This window comes from Poecilia latipinna, unplaced genomic scaffold, assembly GCF_001443285.1.
Source record: "Poecilia latipinna isolate Pla-1442-1.1 unplaced genomic scaffold, P_latipinna-1.0 Scaffold79, whole genome shotgun sequence".
Lineage (NCBI taxonomy): Eukaryota > Metazoa > Chordata > Actinopteri > Cyprinodontiformes > Poeciliidae > Poecilia > Poecilia latipinna.
In genome coordinates this window covers 79,427-103,246 of record NW_015112695.1, presented here as the reverse complement: position 1 = coordinate 103,246, position 23,820 = coordinate 79,427, and the positions used below count along the sequence as shown (strand labels likewise).

Genomic DNA, 23,820 nt, shown 5'->3' with positions numbered 1-23,820 from the left:
TATGGAAAAGTGGACGACAATAAGACGGATGAATGGGTGTTTCAAAACGGCCTGTGAAATTTCATTTTTAATTAGGGTTCTTTTTTTTAACTGTAACTGTTATTTTTAATGATTACCATTAGAGTAGAAATAGGTTCAGGCTGAGGCTAAGTGGTTTGTATAAATGAATATCTGACTGATGAATGACACCTTCACGCAGCATCTGCGCCAACATGCACCGTCGGTGTATGGATAGTTTTAACAAGTAGGACTTTTTGCTTTTGTGCCCTGTTTTATGTCCCAAGAAAGAAAAGATGCAACATTTGGATGTTTCTGGATGAGAAGCCAGATGACTGTCACCAAGGGATTGTACAGGAGGAGCCTCTGAGGTGCTGTGCCATTTTTAATAGAAGTGAGGAGTGTCAGCCTCTGTGTTTGTGCAGCCCGCCCTGACCAGATTGTTTGTCAAATCCGCGTGCTGCAGTTTGACAGCGCCCACCACTAATTTTAGCCACGCTACACAAACCGCAGCAATGTTTGCTTTCATGCCAGAGTTTGAACCGCTTCCATTTTAACAATGCATCTAAGGGTTGAGGTTTTTTTTTTTCCTTTCTTTTTCTTTTTTTAATAACGTATGGACAACATGAAGGTTTTTTTAATCATTTCCATTTTTTTTTTTTTTGCTCTATGGTGTAAAAATATTTTTGACTCTTTCTGAACCTAAAGCCCCTCTTCTTCAATTTCTGCAACATCTTGCTACAAACAGAGACCCAACAGAAGAAGCAGATCAATTCTGACCAGTAATTAGAGTTGAAGGTGGAGAGTGCTTCTCAAACAAAGCTCAATTTGCCTGTAATTACTAACTAGAAGTGCCCTTCAGGTATTTCAGACTGTCTGGTCCTGCTGTCTGTTGTGTAGATTGCTAACATTTTTTTTTTCCATGGTGAAACTTGCTGGGGAATCTAATAAGCAGGAAGCACTGTTGCACTGTTGTGTAATTACATCCTAGCTCCTGCACGGGAGGGCCGGTCAGACTGAGACGCCCGTCACTGACATCAGCATCACCGAAGGAATGCGTTGGAAAAACAGAGAGAGTGGAGAAAGAGTGAGTGAGGGAAAAGGTGAGGTAGAGTCAGCTCGATGGAGAGGAGGGAGGAAAGGCTGGAGACCCTCCTTTTTCCTGTGGAAGATTAGAGGCTGTGTGTGTGTGAGCACACCTGGATGGGCTGCAAAGACTGATGTAAGCACTGCAGAGCAGACGGTCGGAAAGTGAACACCAGCATGTACAGTTAGTCGGTTTTATTTACTTTGGGTGCAGATGTTTTGAAACTCTGCAAGCGATGTGCACAACCAAAGATTTTAGAGTTGAACTATCTTATTTATATAATTTTTTATGCAACATAAGACACCATGTAACATTCAGCTTAACCACCAGACTGCTTTTTCCTATTTCAGTTTCAGTTGTCAAAGAGGGGCTACTAAAATATTTAAACAGTTTGAATTTAGGCAAAAGCTCTGCATTTGGTTTTTTGAATTCAATTTATCTACAAGAAAAGGCAAAAAATTTCTTGTTTTTGACTTGTGACATAAGCAAATCAAAAAAGTGTAGAAAAAGCGAATGTAAATTTAGAAAGCTGACAATATTTATAGTGAGTAAGAAGATGAATCTTCTGAAGTAAATTGATTCAGTTGGAAAACAGGCTAAAAAATGGCTGTACATTTTACAGACACTTGACGTATTGATCAGATGTTCATCATGTATGCAGCAAACACTTTGGGACTTTTAATGATTTATTTGAACTCTGGGAAAATAATGACCACACTTTTTAAAAGAAAAATGTCTGCAGAAGTTTAAATTCACAGTGGATTTATTTTCTGATCCACACAAGGTGAGAAACCTACGATCTCAAATGTGTACAGAAGAAGGAAAAAAAAAAAAAACACTTTTATTGTCGTGAATATCCTACTGACATTATTATGGTTGAATATTTGAGCATGTTTCTTGGCAGAATTGGCAGATAACTAGTTACTTCTCTGGCCGGGACCCAGTTTTAATGCAGATTTCATTCACAAAGCTCATTGTTGTTTGGCTTTAGCTACTCCAAAACCAGTTCGATCTGCGTTGTCCTTTTCAAATAATCAGCTTTGTCCATATTTCAACCGTCAACCTCTTAATTTAGTGGTCTTTTGTGTCATTTAATTCACCCTCTTTGTGAAATGCATCAACACCACTGACAGCAAAACAGACCCATAGCATGATGTGGCCACCACCATGCTTGTTAGTTGGCTTAGTGTAGAAAGCCTTATTGTGACGTCGACAAACAGACTTCTTGCCAAATAGCTCAACACTCGCCTGGTGTGATCGTAGCTTTTTCCTCCTGAAGGACGTTTTGGTTTGTCCATGTAAGAAGGACCAAATCTTAGCTTGAATTTGGCGATTTTGGAGCAGTTGCTTTTTTTATTCTTCAACACCTTATCAATCCACGACAATGTTCACATTGCTTCACTGTGATCAGCGACATCTTCCAGTTTATAAAAAGAATCTTCATCCTACTTCTCTTTAATTTGCTGCTGAACATCCTAAACAAATTCCTTTCATATGTGGATGAAAGTAGCGTTCATATGGTGACGTCTCGGATGAGAAATGTCCTAACGAGCCTCTCCAAAGCCCGTTGAAAACATGTTCCTCTAACATTTAGCTTGTCTAACCAGGTCTAACCGTTAAACTAGTGAACCAGGGTAGCTAAATGTTTAGTCAAGAGTAGCTAAATATTTAGCCAGAAGCTTCCCAGAACCTTATTGATGACTGAAATTGGCGTATACGGTGAAGGTTCAACATTTACCCAAATGTTAGTAGTTGAATGCATGAATACGTATGTACACACATCCACAGATGTATCTAACATTTATATCCATTACTGGTGAAGTAACCAGATGAAACGTGTTTCATTCTCGTTTGCTTTGGAAGTAACTTATGTTTCTGTGGAAGGTGATGATTGGGTGCTACGGCGAGTCTCCCTCCTTCATGTTGTGCGTCGTTGCTGACTGATGAGGTGAGATGTGTGCACATGAGGTGAAAACCTCTCCGACCCCGCATACTCTCGCCTCAGTCCCAGTACGGGTTTGCTTGCAGCATGTTTTTATAGCTCGTCACCCGGCCTTATATAAAACAACGGACGCTACCTGGCTTGTGGGGTGCGTTTGTTTTCAGCTCAAACTCTGTGGAAGTCTGGATGTAACTTGGGGATCAATTGTCTGACCAGCTGTTATAGAAAGACGGAGCTTCTTTCTTGCCTGAAATTACAGCTGAACCTCCCCAATTTGAGCTCTCAGCCTCAGAGACCGCTTGCTTCTAAAGTCAGGATATGACGAAGTCTGTTCAAACATTTAGGCGGAACACCTAATAAAAGAAACTCAAGACCCTGGGAAAGAATCGTAAACACCGGGGTCTAGATGCAGGTTTTGGTTCTTCGGACGACTTCCAGATAACCCGACTCAGGCCAGTCAACAGAAAACATTAGGTGGACCTGCTCTGACACGCTTCAGGACCAGCTGGCATATGTCTGAGTCATTCACTGAGGAAAAGTGTTGGTCCTGCTGCCCATGCTAAATAAATAATCCATCTGGCTCAAATTGAAATTCTTTACATGAAGGCCCAGCTTTACATTTCGTTTAAACTTTTTGATTTAAACTCGAATCTGTGTTGCTCATTAGTCATTTTCCAAACTCTCATCATTTCTTTACTACACATCTACATCCTACCAACATTTATAAAATTGGATGATTATTTAATTCATATTTCATTATTAAACATGAGGAAGCAATGCTTTTAGAATACAAGAGGACATGGTCAAAATCACAAAAAAGATGCAGTGCTTTCAGACCTCAGATAATGCAAAGAAAACAAGTTCATGATCATTTAGAAACAACAATACTAATGTATTAACTCAGGACGAGTTCAGAAATCAATATTTGGAGGAATAACCAGGAGGTTTTCAGTGGAGTTCAGTGCAGTGGTCTCTCAATTTGTTTCCAGACCTATATAATTTTTTTATTTATCTCTTGTTTTGAGAGGAAACAAAAAAAAAAGGATCTCTCTGTGAACAACTGTTTAATGTAAACAGACCTCATGTCTCTGTGTTGTGTAAAGACAGCAGCAGACATTAGTGCGTCTGGCACGGAGACGGAGACAAACGCCTCTCCTCCTCGCCTGGCTGTCAGTACCTGGTCACTAATGATGCTGCAGAGCTGAGCTCAGCTAATCAACCAGACAGAGATGGATCAGGACCGAGCTCTCTGCTGTGTCTGCTGACAGCAGCTGCTGGTTAAATGTTTCCTTCAAGAGCCCCTTCCCCATTGTGTGCATTAATCTCCAACGGAAAGCTTAAAGTGCATATGTCGCCTCTCAAAAAGGAGGAGCTTAAAGGTACCGCTTAAGCAATTTGAACAAAGTCTTTATCTAAAATGAGTGAGAATCAGGGTTTGTTCAGAACAAACCTTTAACAGGTCAATCAGAGTTTCCAGGACAGTGTGTGAAATCCAAAGAAGCAGAGCTCATTTTTAGTACTTTTTTTTTTTTACTTAAATTCCAGTACTTTCCTTGTTTTTATTTCACACAATGTCTTAACGTCTTTGGAGGTTAATCTCTTTGCTACAACAGCCCCATGAGTCATCTTTCATATTTTCTTAACCACACACAGTAATTATGAAAGCGGAAAAGATTAACTTGGAGCCCTCACATCTCGCTTGTTATCTTCCGATATTCTGTCAGGAGCAAAGATCACGCCGGGAAGTGCTTGCAAGCGAATCTCTGCGCTCTGTGCGTGTTCGAGATAAGGAAAGGTGCCGTCTCCGGCCTGCTGCACTCTCCGCTGGGGTATCTCTAATGAAGAGCTCTGGCTCGGTTGCTGATTGGACGCTGGGGCAACCGGGGCCTGAGCAGGTCAAATACGTTATCACATTTCTTCGACCCCTTGAGTTGGGACAATTAGTCAGCGAGGTCAACGAGCCGATACGGTGTAACGTTGTTGTTGTTTTCCAACAGAGCAATGGGTGCCGGTGATCCTCTGTCTGTGTCTGCAGAGGTGCAGATAAACTCACAGGTCTTGGTGCTGCAGCAGAGTGGGAGGGCAGCGGTGTTTGTGTCAAAGCCTAATTCCTTCCACAAAAGCCTCAGTTTTTTGGGGTGGGGGGAGTCGATCTTAAATGTTCTTTACTTCTAAAGGACAAGAGGTTCTGTTGCGAGGGGGAGGAGTAAGACCTATATTTCCGGCCCGGATCGCCTCCTTCTGTAATTGAAAGCAGCCGTCTACATGAGCCGGACTCTGCGGGGAGGCTCTGCGGGATGCGCTCGCACATGTACACACATACACACCTCCCTTTGTCTCCGCAGCTTTCCCTCATGTGGACCGACGTGCGAGACAGGCGAGAGGGGAGGGGAGGCTGACTGTGTGTTCTCCTCGTCTCGGCGCAAGAGTTTATATTGTTCCTGAAACATGTAAGGGGGGCCACGCAGAGCTCATGCCATAACATTTCAATCCCAAGTCGTGGATTGTTTGAGTCTGCCTACACATGTAATCCGCTGAGAAATGCCCGACAACCCCAAACACTGAAATCATGAGCACAAAGGTGAGGGTGAGGTGGGGATAATTGGAGCAGCCTGAATTTACCCTGAGCCATGTGCATTGTGTTTTAAACTTTTGGGCTCCGCTGTTTCTTTGTAAGTTTATGTAAAACGTTTATTTTTCCGGTGTGATTATAATCTCTCGGATTTCCTGCAGCGGATTACGGCATCTGCAGCTATGTCAAGCGGAGCTGTTCAAGGGGAGTACGGCTCTATTGCCTCAGCTGTGTGCTGCAGGTGCTATTTTATAGCTTCATTCAGTGTAGCACTTGGCATAGCTGGGGCACTGAAAGGAAAGACATGCTTCCTGGTGGCTAATGAGGTTCTGAACCCAGCCTCTTATTTGTTTTAAAAGCACCTGGGCCAACCAGGGCAAAGCCTGCCTGGACAATGGAATCAGTCTAGCGTGTCCACAAAAAGTCTTCCCATTCAAAACATCCCAGAACCTCAGGACACAAACTCCTACACTCTGTAGAAATGAAGGGGAGACAGAACGAGAGCTGAGACAGCCCATTCTCTTCTCACAAAGGGATCTATTGTTTCTCTTTACATGCCTCAAGTCCCCAACCCTGCAGATTAAAACTGCATAAGGAAACAATGGAAAAGGAGCACAACGTCGCGAGGACGCAGCAAGCGTGCAGTTTGAATTTTGAGAAATGCAGCACAGGCGCGAGCTGCTGCACTCAAGGTTGATTTCGACATTTCTTTTCTCCCCGGGAAGATTTGACAAATTGACAAATGGATGGAAAACAGCACACGATGGAATAAGCTACACACTGACCTGTGCACACTTACACGTTTTTAATTGTCATATTACAACCACGAACTTTATTGCACATTTTGGGATTGTTTATTGCAGAACACAAGGTAGCATTTAGAGGGAAACTGATGCATGGCTCTTTGGGACAAATAGAAGTCTAAAATGTGTGTGTTTTTTTTTTTTTTTGCATTTGTATTCGTCCTCCTCTTATTCTGCTACCCCTAAATAAAATACAACACTTCTCATAGCCTTCAGAAGTCACCGGCAGAAAAGCTGTGTGTAATTTTGTCCCAGCATAAATGCAGCATACAGCCAGTGAAGACCTCAGAGGTTTGTTAAATCAGAATCAGATTTATGTCACTTCATTTGCAAATTGGCTTCATTTTACAGAGGGAGGGTATGTTTGCATTTTACTGCTATTTATCAGGGATATGCAATCTTCCAAATCTAATAATCATGTTTTAAACTTTAAAGAATTTTTTTTGTTTGTTTGTTTTTGTCTTTTGTCACAGATCCAGGGAACCTGGCTGTAGCTCAAGAGGCAGTCAGGAGAGCCTCCGCACTACGCCGTCCGCCAGCACGCACAGGAGAGGCACTCTCAAGTAAGAGCTGTGAACATGTTCCTATTCCTGCATAAAAACAAGATGACAGAGAGATGCATCAACGCCTGCATCCTGCAGCTGAAGAAACATACTTTCTGGCTTTCAGGTTGTCTGAACTGCAGTCGAATCACAGCTTTGAGTGAAAAGCTCAACTCATTGGAGGCCAAGGTGAAAGCCGTATCTGAATCACTGGGCAAGATCACAGGCCTTTTTTTATTAAAAGATATTATCAAACGACCTGTTTTTTTTCTTTTTTTTCTACTGTCCCAGGTGCAGCTGCTCACAGCGCCGGGCAGCACGTCACATCGCCACCTACAAAGCAAAGGAGAAACGTCTCCAGAGACCTCGCTGCTGATGGGGGCCGTGTCTGCGCAGGGAGCCCCTGGTGAGCAGGGCCCTGCAGGTAACCCATGGCGTTGTGTGATGATGAATATGTACATTTTACTTTATTTAGAATCAAGCAGATCATTTTTGTTTTTTACTTTATCAGAAAAACAGCCCTGCTTTCCATTCTTTCAAGCTATTATGATCATTGCTTTTGCTCGAGGTTATTTCCTCACATCCTTTTTCCTGTGCTTTTAACACTTATTTCCGTTCACAAAAGCAAGATCAGGCATGTAACACGATTAGCCCAGCACATCAAAAACCACATGGTCTGAAAAACCGTTAGGTATTGTTTAGTCTAACTAGTTTATTAGCACAGATTTTATTTACATGAAATTAGACCATTAGGGTGGAAGTGGGTGTGTTGCAATCTGCTGCTTTGAGCACAATTACACACTTTTTTTCTGTGTGTTTTTCCAGCAAATGCTTTTGTTTTTGTTGGAGAAAATAGTTTCGACAATGTGGAAGCATAAAACTGCAGCGGCGTGAGGATATTGGTTGGCCCAGTAGCAGAAGTTTCTTTCTGAAACTCAAAAGATGATTGTGATTGTGTTTAATTAAAAGCTTAACTATGTTTCTGCATGCCAGAAGGTTTACACAGTCGTATCAGACCAACCTCCAGCGGCTCTATGGAGATGCAGCGTATCCGTTCATAAGTGTATTGCTAAGTATGTCACACGTTAACACAAAGCAAAGCACACATGTGAAGTAGAAGGAAAATTTAAAGTTTTTTTTTTTTAAAAACTAACAAATGCAAATCCATAAGATGTGATTAGCATTTTTATTCAGCCCCCTTTACTCTGATGTCCCTAAACAAAATCCACTCAAAGCAATCGTTTGGGCTTGAGATTCCCCTGTCAGCATACAGCCGAGCTACAGTGAATTGCTTTACATCAAAGCAGATTCATTTGTTAGAATGGTATAGTCAAAGTACAAGCATAAGTAAATATAAATGGAGTTTCAAAGACATTTTCCAACAATTTCATTCTCTAGATTATGGCTGCTCAACATCAGTGTTCAATAATAACATCACAAACAACTGCTTAGATTGAAGGTTGATCAAAGCTGTCCTTTGATCAACCTTTTTTTTTTATCCACTTTGTAATATTCACACAGCAGAAGCTGCCCTCACCTGACACAGATTATAATTCCCAAGATACTAATGGTCACAGAGGGAGTTGGAAGCATAATTGAGAAAGAGAAATATCGGCAATGCATTATTTATATTGTCCAGCTCAGCTCTAGATGTGAATAGTCGGTAGAGACTTGCTGCTGTAATTGAACCAGAAGCCGGTTCTAGAAAGTATCAAAACAAGGGGGCTGAACAGGAAAGCATGCTACACTTTTCAGATTTTTGTTTGAAACCAAAATGAAACATCTAATATTTCCCTTCACATTTATGCTCTGCTTTGTTTTAGTGGATCACGTGAAATCTCAGCAACACAGACTGAAATTTGTACTAGTTTCTTCTAGAAGAAAAATGAGGAAATAGTCGATGATTTGCTGAGTTTTGTTTGGTGATATGAATTTATTCATCTGCCTTACAAGTTGAAAGAGCTCAAAAAAGCTTTATGTTGGGTTTTGTTGTTGTTTTAAAGAGCCTTTGTTATAAATCATAATTTAACCTAACGTTTGGTAATGTTAGTCATCCAGTCAGAAACTACAAAATGTAAGTTTCTGTAAACAACAGGCTTATTTGGCATTTTTTTAAATCAGCATTTTAATAATACACCATCATAAGACCAATGCTACTCTACAGACATCTGTTGCTTTCAGAGGAAAGCTGTTACTTGGACAGAAATGGACTTAATGCCTCCAAGGATTTTACACTTCATCATCTCCAGGTGGCTCGAGTTCAGTTTTTTTTTTCACATACATGAACCTCCAAATGAAGGCATCTCCCTGTTTTCCTTCAGGTCCTCAGGGTGAAAAGGGCAGAGATGGACTTCCTGGCAGAGACGGTGAGTTGTAATTGCAGTTGCGTTTCAGCTGACGTCATTCAGGATGTAAACCTGTGAGGGGATTCGTGATTACTCCTGATTGTTTCTTTACTCGCAGGAAAGCCAGGATCTCAAGGGCTGCCAGGTCCCAGTGGGCCTCCGGGGGATGTGGGAGCGAAGGGCCCGTCTGGAGCTCCTGGATCGAAGGGACTGCCAGGACCAGCAGGTAACGGAGGACCCAAAGGTAGTCGGACATCATCTGAGATCAACCAGTTGATCATTAAGCACATTGAGCTCTCTGTGTGCCCTACACAAAAACTCTTTCTTTTCTTTTTTTTTCTGCAGAGCAGTTGTTTCGACCTCGTGTTATTGTCGGTGCAACTAGATGACTGAATGGATTAGTCCTGACCACAAAGCAGCAGAAACAATAGATGATAAATCTGACTTGTGATGTTCAGCTCCAGAATGTTTGTTACAGAAATGGTTTTGGTCTTTGGTCAGCTTGAAGAGCCACCAGTACTGAAAGCTGCAACATTCCAGCGGCCTCTGAGGTCTGCTAGCTGTTCAGGGAATTTACACTTTGTTGGTTTGCATCTAAAGTTATTTGTTTCTAAAAGTACTGCTAAAAGTTTTTACGTACTGCGTACAGTGCCTCGCAAAAGGACATAACCCCTTGACATATTTCTTGTTTTTTTTGTTTGTTTTTTTTTACAGCAACCACAAACTGCAATGTGTACAAGTGGCTTTTTCTGCAACCAACACCACACAGACTAGTGCATAATTGAGAAGTGGAAGGATAATGACCTTATTTTAAGCATTTTTTGCAAATTAAAACATGTAGCCTGCATGGATTTAACACTATTGAATTTCTATCTTTTAGAACCAGTGTAATTACAACTGCAGATCATAAGGGAATGTCTCTACCAGCTTTGCACATCTCAAGAAGATGTTTCTGTCTTTCTTTATTTGCCCGCTAGTTCAAGCTCAGTCAGATTAGATAAAGAACATTTGTGAACTACACTTTGCTTTAGTTGGATTTAGGTCTAGACTTTGACTGGGTCATTTTAACATATTGTGCCAAAAAGTTTAACTTTTCTCTCATCTGGCCGGATTGCCATCTTCCACCGTTTGCTCTACATAGCTTGTGGCAAATAACAAACACTTTTTTTTTTTTAAATGACTTTCATGTTACCAATTTTCCGATATGCCAGATTTGTGGAGTTCACTCCTAATAGTTCTGGGTGCTAGATCAGATACCATGGACCATGATTGTTTCTCTGTGTAGCGTTATTCTTACATAGCTGTCAGCTTCCACGTCTTACTAAGCTTGTAGTTGCACCATCTTTCTTGTTTGAATGATATTTTGAATGGTAAAAGATTTTAACCACTGCTTTAAGTTTTTAAAACCTTCTTTGAATTTTTCAAAATTGCATGCCTTACTTTTCTGGTGTTTCTGTCATTTGTGTGCTGTTGTCCGGCTGTATTTGTTGCTGTGAAGGGGGCTGAAAACAAAACCACACAGGCTTTCTTGTAAAATATTGAAAAAGCATTTTTCAATTTCCTTCCACTTCACAACTATGCACTTCTTTATGTTGGTCAAACACATAACCCCAACTCCTCCCACCAAAATACTTTGAAGTTGCGTCATTACGACATGGAGACGTATGACAAAATTTAGGGGATTCAATACTTTTGTGAGGCACGACACACACACACACACACACACACACACACACACACACACACACACACACACATACGTCTGCGTCCTGCTGTTCATTGTCATCAGCCTGGAGCCGAGCCAAATCATCAATCTCTCCTTTAAACCCAGATCTCACTACTCCTTGTGGACAAATAACAAATGACCTGTTGAGAAAAATTTAGTCTACCTTTAGCTGCAACTGTAAAGACTAAAGTTAATGGTGGTCTAAGTTGTGCCACAACATCTGCTCTTGCTATCGACTGCTACCCCTCTGCTTTGGATCACGGAGGGAGTGTTTCTCCTTTCAGGCTAACATATGAACCCTTCTTTGCGTTGGCTGCTAGGTGAAAGTGAGATTTAGAGCGAAACCTGAACTACAAACTCACTTTCTGAGTAGCTCCATGTGACTTCAATCTGAAGTAAGCATGAGCTGTACGTATACAAATCCCAGCTCCATTATGATTTCCATATGCCTGCTGTGTTATTGTTTTTTCTGTCTCCATTACTTCATGGGGATCCGAAAGGTTTTTGGTTTTTTTTGTCTTTCGTTTAAAGTAAAAGATAAACACAGGGGTAAAATGCGACCAGTGTAATGTATAAATTACTAAAGTAGAAGAGAAAAGTGAAATTTGAGTTGTAAATATGTTATCATATTTTGTCACAGCATCCCCCAGAACTAGCAGGGGACTGAAACTGCACAGGAAAAACTTCAACCGTTTCCCTGATGTGTTGCATTATCTTTGAAGGGATGCTTTGGGGTATTTACGTAAACCACTGTCCTGTATAGATGACTTAATATCTCAGAGAAGCGGCCAAAATGCTGGGAGATTTTCTTCTGTATCAAGGTTTACAGAAACAAGTCGCAAAGTGTAAAAAGTCAAAGTTGTAATAACAATGCAAGGCACTTCAGTGATTACTGGACTTTAGTTGACAGTTGCCTCAGAGTTGACGAGATGGAAGGACCGAGGTGATGGCCTGAATGAGGTCAGATGATGTGGTGGTGCTTTTTCCAGCTTCAAATTAGCGACTGAAGTGAGTGAGAGGGCGCTCTCTGGTCTGGACGCTTGTTTGAAACCTGCTAAAGGCTGCTGTGAACTGGACTCCTCTGCACTTTTCATTTAGGAATCCCATATTCCCCCAGATTCCTCTGCTCAGAGCTTTCAGTCTTATATGCCTATTCGAGCATTGAAGTTGCTATGAAATTGTGGCTTATAGGTTTTCAGTGGACAAGCTTTATATTGTGGAGCAACATCCGTGTGTTCACTCTGAACAGCTGATGGTACAGGGAAGATTTCACTTGCAGGAAGACTTGACTTTAACTCTGTTTATTTGAACTGAGGTTCCACCAAGTTGTTCGCACAGATTCCTCCTGTTAATTAGAGTAACAAACTTAATCAATTCACACTGTGCCCTTTATTCCCCCGAAGCCCAGAACTTTACTCCATATGTGCACGTGTAGTCGCATATCAGCTAGACACCATCAAGTTGTATCAACACCTTGGCTAATATTTTCCCTCTCTGCTCTTTGTCATAGTTTTTCCTCCCTTCGCCAGTCATTCATCATCAGCCTGCAATGCAACATGCCTCTGAGCAAAGGAGATCAAGATTGAGTCCTACCATGACCATGTTCCTTGTCACTAATTTATCACCTTCTGTCCCTTCTTGTAGGACCCCGCGGCCCACCTGGACACCCGGGGGAGAGAGGTCTGCCAGGGCTGCCCGGGCCGCCTGGGCCTCCGGGCCCACCATCGCCAGCCGGCGCCCGCATCCCAGAACCCGACCACAGTAAGTAACCGCTTCCAGGGTTGGCTTTTATGTGATGTTTGTTTTCTGAAATTAGCTTCATGCCAGACGAAACTCAGTCCACAAATTATTTTGCCAAAGGTCTCAAGTTTTGTCGACATGGGGATGTGTGTGTTTTTTTTTTTTTTTGTTTTTTCGTGGCAAAAATGAAACTATTACATTCTTGTTGGTCAGAAGGGGTTTTGGCTAGGGAACTGCAGCATGGACGCTGTTTGTGCTCAGTTTCCTTATTGAATCAGGAACAAGGACCTTAAATGAGGCAAATAAGCCCTTGCAGCACTTTAGATGCTGTTCTGGGTTCCTTTGTGGCCTCTGAATGAGTTATTAATGTCGTCTTATAAGACCCTTTTTTCAGCTAGTCACTCCTGGAAAGGTTGATAACTGTTCCATGTCATCTCCATTATTTAAATCGGCTCTGATTGAAATATACTGTAGCCCCAAAGCTTTAGAAATTTGCTTTGTCGTCCTGCCCAGACTGTAAGATCACAAAAACCTTTTTTTTTATTATTATTTTTTATTGTATTTACTCTGGTTGTCTTTTTCTAGTCTCAAAATTAGTTTGAAGAAGAAGAGGGGCATCATTTTCACAGCTGTGTTTCCAATACACAACTCATTGAAAATAATGATACCATTATAATCTTACCCTTTGACTCCATGCATGTCGGGCACAACAGCAGCAAAGCACATTCTCTCTGTTTCTGGTGCATTTGAGTTTGTGTGTTATGCAAACAGGCCAGGCATAGTTACTGTAACATCTTGGGTTGTTTTCCGCTCAGATGAAGGTAGACATGATGTCGTGTTAATGGGGGACATTATCATGAGGACAAATGCAAAGTTTGTTTTACAAAAACTGGATTTTCAGGTGAATATCATCTGACAACCTTTAAGTTGACATGCACCTAATCAATATTCTGTTTATATGCATAAAATAAGTTTGTGTGGATAGGGCACCAAAACTAACTATAACCCAGGGTACTACGTCCTCCTAAATCCGGCCCTGATTAGAATCAAAAACACAGATTTACCTTGCTTCCAAGCAGCCAAGCTTTCTTGTAATCTTTTACAGCTACTTCCCCGGGCTTTCTGCAGGGTTTTCAAAACCTTTTTGCTAATTTCCAGTCCTGTTCTGCTTGCCATAAACTTCGTTAGATGCTCTTTAAAAAGATGAGATAAACTGCAGAAGGAGAGGAAGAAATAGGATGTGGCGTACTTAAAAAGTATTTACAACACATATGTTTAACAGTAATAACATCAATGCGGTTTGTTCTAAAAAAATATGTTTTTTAAAAATCCAGGAAATATTTGAAATGGCACCAGAGAGTCAGTTTTGTTTGAATGATTCACTGGGCGTGATTGATTCTTGTGATCAAGGTCCTTCCAAAACTGGCATGAAATAACTACAGTTTTACAGAAGGGTTGTGGAAAACCTGCCTACACTAGAGCTCATCACTGTGGGATTTTCCTTAACGCCCACTTATGACCCCTTTACACACATAAATATGTCTCACTGTTTTGCATATTGAGGCATTTCGTTAAGTCGCCATTGCTGTTGAGCAAAGCAGTTCTGAGTTGGCTTCTAGATTCAAAGTGTAGAAGGTGTACAATAAGTCTAAACTTTCTAAAAGAAACAATGGCACCGCATCAGTGCACTGTTAACCCAATAAATAAAACACAACACGTCGTCTTCTTTGTTCGTTTGCTGACCTCGTGTGACTTAATGTGTGCTAAATTGGCCGTCCTATTAACGGTGGATTTGACTCTGTTTGGATAAGCATCCTCAAGCTCCCTGATGGCAGACTAAGAATTGAGATGACTGCAGCAAGTTGTACCATTTTGGTTCCACATCCACTCCTGAATGATGTAAAAGCACCCAAGGCCTGGTATATAATGTGAAGGGATTAAGCCATAATAGGGGTTTTGCGGTTTGTGTGATTTTTTTTTTTACATGACCATGATGAAAGTGCCTTAAGAGACTCAAACAGGGTGACAAAAGCATTGGTAAAAGGAGAATCTGACTAGGCCCCACTTAACCAAAAATACTAGGAAGGATGATTAAAGAAATGAATAAACATATCCGTATCAGAGAAGGATGAAGGTTTTTTTATTAGGTTCAGGCAATGAAAGCTTTAATCGTCATTAACACAAATCTTTAGTTAGATTTTTCATAAGCAAAGTGGTGCAGTTTTATTGAATGTTAACCTTACATTCAGAACTCTCTTTACAAAAATGCAGAAGTTGTACCAAAACATGAAGATTGGTGTTAATCCTTTAGCTGCTGCCTGCTTCCTCTGACGTTGTTCCGCTACCAGAAGAGAAAATCACAATCAAATAGTGTTTTACCAGATACAAAAATCTGCAAAACTAGTGCAGATTTCCTATTCTGAGATGAGAACCTGTCCACAGCCGACGTCACTGAACGGTTTCCAGATGTAGGCCGTCCAGACAGCTGAGGGAGGGGAGCCGGGAGACGGATGGGCTCTTTCAAGGTCAACACATGGGTGGGTTTTAACATTTGGGTCCGGTGGTAAAACAAAGTATGCAACACACAGATTTGTAAGCTCTGGGTTCCGCTGTGGAGAGCCGCGGGGGCGCTGGGGTGGGCATGATGATTTCCAAACTGTGGGCTATTTCTTTCACATCAAAGTAACGGTGGGGGCGGGTCTGCGCCGAGCTTCCTTTGGAAAACACGGGCTTGTTTGGCCACTGGATGTGCATCAGCAGCAGAGAAGATGACTGTGGGAATATGTCAGTGTTAGAAGTGTCTGCTTGTTTAATCCATCTAACTAAGCCTCGCCATGTTGTAAATGGGGGGGAGGGGGGTGGAAGAGAGGTGTCACCTCTTCCCCTGATCCCTTAGTGGTGTCTGCACCTCAGGCAGAGGGAGGATGTTTATGGCTGTCAGCCGTCCTCATCATTTTCTTCTTCCTCTTCCTCTGTCCTTTCAGTATCTGTGAGGTCTCAGGCCTGTGATTGGATCTGTGCTTCCTGTTAGGATAAAATGACCCAGCAGCCACACACTTCCTTCATCACACACATGTTTACCACCCTTTTCCTCTTGCTCAAATGCTGTGAGTGCATGTGGTTTGACTGAGTGAATTCCACATAAAATATATGGAGACCTTTAAACATAACGTGTCTAAACTTGACTAAACTTTAATTGCCATCCAACCTGGATTTAATGATGCTTTTGATGGCAGTTTAGTTCAGCACCCAGTCTTGCTGAGCTCTGCATGAAATTTCAGGTTTTTTGTTTTTTTTTTTGAAAATACTGCCCTCTAGAGGTCATATCAAGTTGTCAAAGCGACGTTTCACTGAAAACTCACAGAAGTTTCTAAAGTCACATTAAACTGTTTCTGTTATTTTTACAGTATATTTACTAAACAGCCCAGAAAGGATATCTACAAAAAAAAAAAAAATAGAAGAATCACTCTGCAATTTTTTTCTCTTAAATTTGCATGTAAAAAATTATCAACTTGATTCTTGTGGCCAGTCACCTATAGCTGTTAGCAGTTGCAACTTGCTAACAGCTAGTTAGCAAGTTGCTAACTATGACATATGACAAACTAAGTCATATGACAAACTAAGTCATATCTACGGCGGAATGCAGAAATTTCAGATGAAGCTATATAATCAGAGGTCATATCCACAAGATTCCCTAAAATGTTGAATAAAAACCACAAAGTGTCCATCGCATTTGTTTTGCAGATGTCTCTAGAGCACAATCAAGTCCATCTGTGTAATTTAATAAATCCAGCCATTCTGTGAAGCTCTCAGGTATTTGTTTGAGAGCATTATCAACAGTACAACCAACAGGTCAGGAATGAAGTTGTGGAAATGTTTATTAGGGTTAGGGTATAAAAAAAATCCAAGCTTTGACAATGGAAGGAGTGTAGAACAATTGCAAGCTTACCAAGACATGGGTGTTCATGTAAATGAATCTATTCGAAGTATAAATGTATATTTTTGCCTTTATGGAACATGCAAACGCGGCACTGTTCCCACAAAGAAGCATGGTGCCGGCTGTATCACGCTGCAAGAATAATTTTGTTATTTTGATAGGTATAGCGAAGCTTGTCGGATTGTAATGACAAGAAGGAGCTAAATACAGGACAATAGTGCAAGAAACTTGTTAGAGGCTGTGAAAGACTTGATATTGAGGAAGAAATTCATACTTCAATAGGCCCTAAACATACTGCCAGAGCAACAATAAAATGTCTTACATCAAAGCACAAATACATGTTGGGCTGGGAGACAGAGGGAGTCAATAACATCACTACTGGACAATTTTGTTCCTTTTGTCAGAAACTCCACGATTCATTGATTGTCTTTCATCCCCAGATAGCGGAAAAGATCCCTTCTTCACCAACACTTTCCACGACTCCAGAGGTTTGCCTGTTCCCGGACCTCAGGGTCCTCCCGGGCCTGTTGGTGAGCCTTTATTTACAGGATGTTTATGTGGTTTGCTGGAAAACATCTGCGTGCACATTCAAACATCCTATAATTGAAAATACCTCTGCATGCAAAGCTCTTACAGTATACATTTTAGCCAACTTTCACTGTCGGTCATTGACGTCTGAGAAGGTTGAGTTCATGAAACTCAAAGGTTTCCTGCAAACGGGGGGGTGAAATACAAACATGTCAGATTGAGCTTTGCCGTCTTCACCAGACAGAAACAAAGACTCCATGCTTCTACACACAGGTCCCCCAGGTCCCAGAGGCCCAGTAGGACCTCCTGGCCCATCAGGACAGAACGTAAGCTAACTTGCATGCAACATATTTATCACTTGCACTTAGCACTGTCTGACTTACTGCTATGCAAGTTTATACGTATAACCATACGTATATATAATCGTATTTAAAATGACATGTCATCTTGAATGCATTCTGACTACAGGGGACACCTGGAACACCTGGGGCACCAGGGCCGGTGGGGCCAAAAGGAGATCGTGGGGAAAGGGTGAGTATTTTACATAAGATATACCTTCATCAAGCCAAGAAGCAAATCTGTAAGGTTCTTACTTTCTGTTCTGTGACATAAACTACCAAGCTATGTTGAATGAAACAAAGAGGATATGGAGCAACTCTGATGGACATTGATCTTACAGATGAACGGTAACGTTGACCGTTCAGCCAACTTATTTACAAACTCTCTTAAGGACATCGAAGTCGATGTTTTGGGGAGGCCAATCACAGAACCCTATTTTCAGTGAAGTGTAAGATTTGTGGGCAGAGTAAAAATGGTGTGGGAGAACGAGTTGATCAACAAAGCTGACTCGGTTTTTCTGGAGGAATGGACCAAAACTCCAGTAAACTGTAGTGACAAGCTTATAGAAAGATACTCAAAACATTTGACCCAAGCCATGCAGCTTAAAAGCCAATTATAGAAAATGGTATGTAAACGTCTGAATGTGAACAAAATAATCCCCCTGCCTATTATTCTAGCATAAAACAAATAGAAATCACTTTGGTAATCCTAACTAACCTAAAAAATATATATATATATATAGTTTTTTTGATTTAATGTCAAAAAGTGTGAAAAGTGGAGTATGTGTCTTTTTATTTTTTTTTTATGATTGACCTTAAAAGACATAAAACAGTTTAATTTTGACGAATCCTTTTGTTTATTTCTAGTTAAGCTGATGACACTCTAACACAACTACCTTGTATTTTGTTTTTTAGGGTCCTCTTGGTTATCCAGGAGAAAGAGGCTTCAGAGGTGACCCAGTAAGTCACCTCTACTCTGCTTTGTAGGTTTTGGAGGGAAGCATCAACATGACATATTGGTTATGCTGTGGTAAACCACCCTGGGCAGCAGCAATAAACGCACACAATGCACAAGAAGCACAGTTAATAAACTGAATGTTTTTTTTTCTTTTTTTGTGTGGCTCTAAACTTCTCAACAGCTTCGAGTTTTAAAGCGAAACCTATTCTCCTCTCTTCTCAGGGAGCGCCAGGTCCCAAAGGAGAGCCAGGGGAGAAAGGCTTGCCGGTAAGATTGTAGTTGATTGTAGCTCACTGGGTAACACAAAGAAAAATTCAGAAAGCTTTCAACATAATTTTGATTTTGTTTTCTTCTTGAGCATCAAAAATATTTTCTGTGTCTAACTCTAAGTTTTCTTTGACATCTTTCTCATTTTACAAGAACAATCCAAATGTAAGATACCTTTATTTAGCCATCACATCTTTGAATTGCAGTGAATCTTTCCCAAAGAATAACCATGACCCAACATCCGAGGTTATGGTTATGATTGTTTTCCAATCATTGTGACTCTCCACGAATTGGTTTGTTCAGTTCCACCTCTTTCTATCAATCACATACATTCCTACCAATCAATAGATCGGTTTATATCTGTTTCATATTGTTTTTTTTTAAACTAGAACGTTGCCCTCTATGTGTTTGATCTGTCTGATTTGTTTGTGTAAGTGTGTTTTTGTCGGTCCTGGGGGTGTGCTCTGGACTGCTGTCCCCTCTCCTCTTGACCCTAAAGCTGTCTGACTCCCACTGCAAGCTACTGTCCCCATGACTATCATTCACAGCCACCTTTTCAGCTTCTTACTTTGGCATATGCATATGAACACCTATACCAGCACAAGAACAGCAACTCTTAACTGGTGCAAAAATCTTCATTTTGCTTTGTTCCAAATGTGCAATATTAACTCTCACCAATTTGCTTGGTTTTCTATGCAGGAATCTCAGTGAAATAAATGAGATGTATATGCCAAATGTCTCCATTGTGTGTCAGTAGTTGGGTTTTTAAGGTGTTGTGCTCCGATATGGGTGGAGTGGATACAGCTATCCCTTTTCTTCCACTGTATTGCCTTGCATGAAAAGCACAATGCTGCACAAACTCTTTCTTCTAGCTTTTAAAATAAACTAGTTAACGTATTTAGTATGTAAACTAATACTGTACAACTAAAAAGGAAAATGGCAAAGTTGATATTTTATTTGGAGAACTTGGTGTCGATAACAAAAAGTTAGCGGCAAATGGTCACTCACTAATGTGCTAGCATCAGTGACATGAGCTTTGATGCAGTTGTTTTTAGCTGTTATTTTTTTGGCTCATTTAATTTGTTCATTTATTCCTTAGAGCCCAACTTTAACAGTTTAGTTGTAGGTTTACAGCTAAAGCACAATACAGTTCTTTCGATTTGATCGTTTCTTCTTTTTTAAAGATGTGCTGTACGGTGCCTGGGAGAAGAATTTGTCACACACAAACCTGTGAACAGCATTTCCTTTAGGTATTGCCACTGATTGGCAAATACTTGAACTGAGAAGCAAGGAGCTCATTAATCAGAGAAGCAGCCAAGAGAGTCATAATAACTCTAGACGAGCTAGATTCACAGTTTAAGTGGGTATTGTCTTCAATCTGACAGGGACGCTGGTCAGAGATAGTGGGAAAATGGGAAGGTCCACAAACAGGTCAGTCCTACAAGAACTCTTGTTAAAATCAGCAAACGGCTTGAGACAAGGGGTTGGGAAGGTGATTCACCTTCCAACAACTACCCTAAACATACTGCCAGAGCTACATGGGAATATTTTAGATCAAGGCATAGTCATGTGTTAGAACAACTCAACTGCATTCCAGATCTAGATCTAATAGAGAATTTGTGGCAAGCCTTAAAATAGGTATTCATAGACAGTTACCATCTAATTTTTAGCTACTTTGCAAAGAAGAAAGAGTAGTCCCAATGTGCACAGCTGACGTTGACAAATCCCGAAAGGCTTGCAGCTGTCATGCAGTGAAAGATGGTTCAGTATTGACTGAAGACTTTTTCAGTAGTCTAGATAGAGTCCAGGTCCTTGAAAGGAAAGTGCAATGAAATTGGGACCCGTTTGAAGGTTTTACACAGGATGGTTAGCTTTTTATGCCATTAATAACATAAGAAACAAATGTATCATTTTTCGGATCGAGGTTTCTTTGGCAGTATTAAATGAATAGAATAAAATATGGCCTCTATTTATCTAGTGCCTGCAGGAGACGTCAGAAATTTACAAAAGACTATCAATCTCTTCCCCTGGGAGCTGTAAATGTTGACATATGTCTGCACACAGTCTATAATGTGCAGACATTTCAATTACTGTCCAAGAACTTGACTAACATACCCTTACAGAGCAATATTCTAAAGCAGCTTTGCCGTTTTCCATTGCACACAAGTCTTGGTATGTTTTTCGTTAGCATGTTTTCCTAAAGAAACCATTCTCGACCTTCAGCCATGTTTCCTTGCATGTCCCTTTGAGGATCATGACGCATAAAGCTGTCTCTGTCTGTCTTACATCTCTTGTTGTGGTACTTTTGTTACTTTTGAAGGTAAAGATCCCCTGAGGTCGCTGCCTTATCCCTTAACAAAAGACAAATCAGATGTAAGAGTAAACCTCTACTGACAGACCACTGTCAGACGACTGACAGTGGGCAACTTCTGTGTCTGCTGCATTGAGACTGAACACTGCGGAGCTAAAAATAAGCAAAGTGAATGCAGATGGCATGGTCATCTCTTCCCTGACAGTGTGACTCAGCTGTGTTATGCTGCCACGTGATACTGGTTTGTCATGTGCATGCTGATGTTTGCCTGCCCAGCATGGCAGAGAATTATAATGCTTAGCAGCATGTTTACAAAGGAAACATAGAGAGAAATATAATGAATGGATAGTCATGCTGGGCAGATACAGTATGTGGACTGTCTTAACCTTCTAACAGCTAAATTGTACTGGAAACCTGACTTGCATCTTGGCGAGCAGTCCTCTAGCTTCTGCTCTTTACCTTGACGGCTGTATCTATCTTCACAGGGGGACGGCATACATCAGATCAGAGAGGCGCTGAAGATCTTAGCCGAGAGGGTTTTAATCCTTGAGACTATGATCGGTATTCATGGTGAGTAGGAGGCCTGCGGAAGGGGCAGCTTTAGGCAGGGGTCACAGCTGCGGGTGGGCCCATGCTCCCACCATGCCTAACTGCTGGGACAGAGGGCAGGAGCAGTCACAGGCAGCCCCAGGACTTGGACAAGTCTTTTCTGCAGCCTCACAAAGTCCCCCTGTCACTGCTCTCTGATAGGACATTAGCTTGCAGATGTTCCAAGACTTGCAGGCAGACCTTGAGCTTCTGGCTCGCAGGGTGACACTGTTGGAGGCTATCATCTGGCCAGGTAATGCCGAAACACCCCACAGTCCTGCTGGCCCTCGTTTCTCAATTAGATGAAGAAAACGTAGATCAAGTGTTAGAGATGTAGGATTTATAATTGCCGTCTGTTTTTAAATGTAATGTCAAGTTGAGAGGTTATTTTGTATTCATGTTTTGATGACAGCAGATGCTAAAATTATTTTCTAAGCCTCAAAAGAAGCATTTTAAATTCTAGATCGGTTTAACATAACTTATATGTACACACACACTCAGTATATGGGTGTGCTTGTACTTTATCTTGTAAAGTATTCGTACTCCTTTAACTTTTCCACCTTTTATGATGTTACAACTATAAACTTCAAATGCATTTGTTGGGATTTTATGATAAACAAACACAAATGGGAAAATGGTACATGGGCTATAAATTTTTGTACAAATAAAAATCTAAAGTAACACCTTGCATCATCAGTCCTCATGAGGCAACGCTTTGTAGAAAAAGATTCACATCATGCAGATGGAGCGGAGAGTTTCTGCAAACATCAATCTTCAAGTCTTTCCTCATGTTCTCAGTTGAGTTTACCTATTGTTTTCTAAAACAGTTATGAGGCCTGATTAATGATATTTTTGATCTTGCATTAAATCCCAATAAAATATGCAGAAACTTGTGGCTGTAATGTGAGAAGTTTTGAAGGATATGAATAATTTTGCTGGTCCATTGGGTCTGAGAAGCAAATGAATCAGATATTTACATGGCTGATCGCAGCAGCCTCAATAAATTGGGTTGGCAGAGTTTTGAGCATTAAACGCATAACATTGATTCCTGTCACTGAGTCGTTTATTTCGCTTAGAATTAGATTTTTTTTAAGTACGGTACGTTCTTTCTTTTACACCTTGTAGAAATGCCCAATTAGATTCTTACATGTTTTGTTTCACTGTTTTGTTATTTGCTGCAAAATGATGGTGGATAATTTTAGCCTTTTTAAAAATGTAATAAATCTAGCAGAAATGCTCTTTTGTAACATTAATATTTACTTATAAATATGTTATCAGCAAGATAGCGAGTCTAAGAATATATAGAGTCTTCAATACTACATATAATTGTAACTCCTCAAACATTTTTAACAAATCAATTTAAATCCGGTTGACAGATTTGCATTTAATTAGTTGCATTCTAAATTGATTGTAGGTATAAAGTAATGCAGTCAGCTTCACTTTATCATTACAATCAGAAAAGGTTACATGTCTAATACACTCAACTGTCAATGACTTTGCAGGAATCCAAGCAACCACATAGTGACACTGGAAAGGAATAATTGCTTTGTAACAGGAAAAACTAATAAGAAATAAATGTGTTTTATTATTATTATTGTTATTATTATTATTATTATTATTATTATTATTATTATTATTATTTCAACATCTAACTTCTGTAATTTAATATTATAGAATGCAATATAATATTGTAATATTAAGAATGAATTAAGAGTTAATGGCAGTGATAGTTAATTTAGGGGTAGTACAATCTTTGGGACGAAAAACAGAGCAAATTTAGTTCATGGCAGTTCTTCAGTCTAGGAAACAAAAAAGGATGAAAAGGGAAAGTCTATCCCATTTGAAAAAAAAGAAGATGGAGGAAACAGAAATGCCAGGCTACCATGTATAGAGAGACAACCTGGTGAGAGAACATAAAGTTAAAGGGAGTCATTTTTTGCAAATATTGAATTAATTGAAATTAGCAGAGGGAAATTAGAAGAAGCCTAAACTTAGAGTGACTGATTGGGACTTTTCAAACAGATCCTTAATGTGAAAAATCCTTTAACACTTGATCAGCAATGATTTTCTCAAGAATTACGGATGAAAAAGGAACAATATTCAATTCATTCAGGCATCTTAGTCAACAACAGGTTTCTT

General features: G+C 40.5%; 1 protein-coding gene across 5 annotated transcripts in view; it reads left to right on the top strand.

Annotated features, from left to right (window-relative positions):
- The window catches only part of emid1 (EMI domain containing 1), a 63,304-nt gene that overhangs the window by 38,006 nt on the left and 1,478 nt on the right, over window positions 1-23,820 (top strand). Inside the window, exons 4-16 of one of the 5 annotated variants that reach the window (XR_001422312.1) lie at window positions 6,875-6,964; window positions 7,071-7,132; window positions 7,235-7,367; window positions 9,265-9,309; window positions 9,407-9,514; window positions 12,659-12,775; window positions 17,132-17,221; window positions 17,493-17,545; window positions 17,688-17,750; window positions 18,473-18,517; window positions 18,738-18,782; window positions 21,844-22,181; window positions 23,592-23,603. Coding sequence is in view for 4 of the 5 variants with exons in the window: in XM_015018457.1 (XP_014873943.1) it covers window positions 6,875-6,964; window positions 7,071-7,132; window positions 7,235-7,367; window positions 9,265-9,309; window positions 9,407-9,514; window positions 12,659-12,775; window positions 17,132-17,221; window positions 17,493-17,545; window positions 17,688-17,750; window positions 18,473-18,517; window positions 18,738-18,782; window positions 21,844-21,987 (995 nt within the window). In the remaining variant the exon portion in view is untranslated. Of the gene's footprint in view, window positions 1-6,874; window positions 6,965-7,070; window positions 7,133-7,234; window positions 7,368-9,264; window positions 9,310-9,406; window positions 9,515-12,658; window positions 12,776-17,131; window positions 17,222-17,492; window positions 17,546-17,687; window positions 17,751-18,472; window positions 18,518-18,737; window positions 18,783-18,935; window positions 18,948-21,578; window positions 21,664-21,843; window positions 22,823-23,591; window positions 23,604-23,820 lie in introns of those variants that run through there. The other 4 variants (XM_015018433.1, XM_015018440.1, XM_015018448.1 and 1 more) reach the window with 4 other exon arrangements.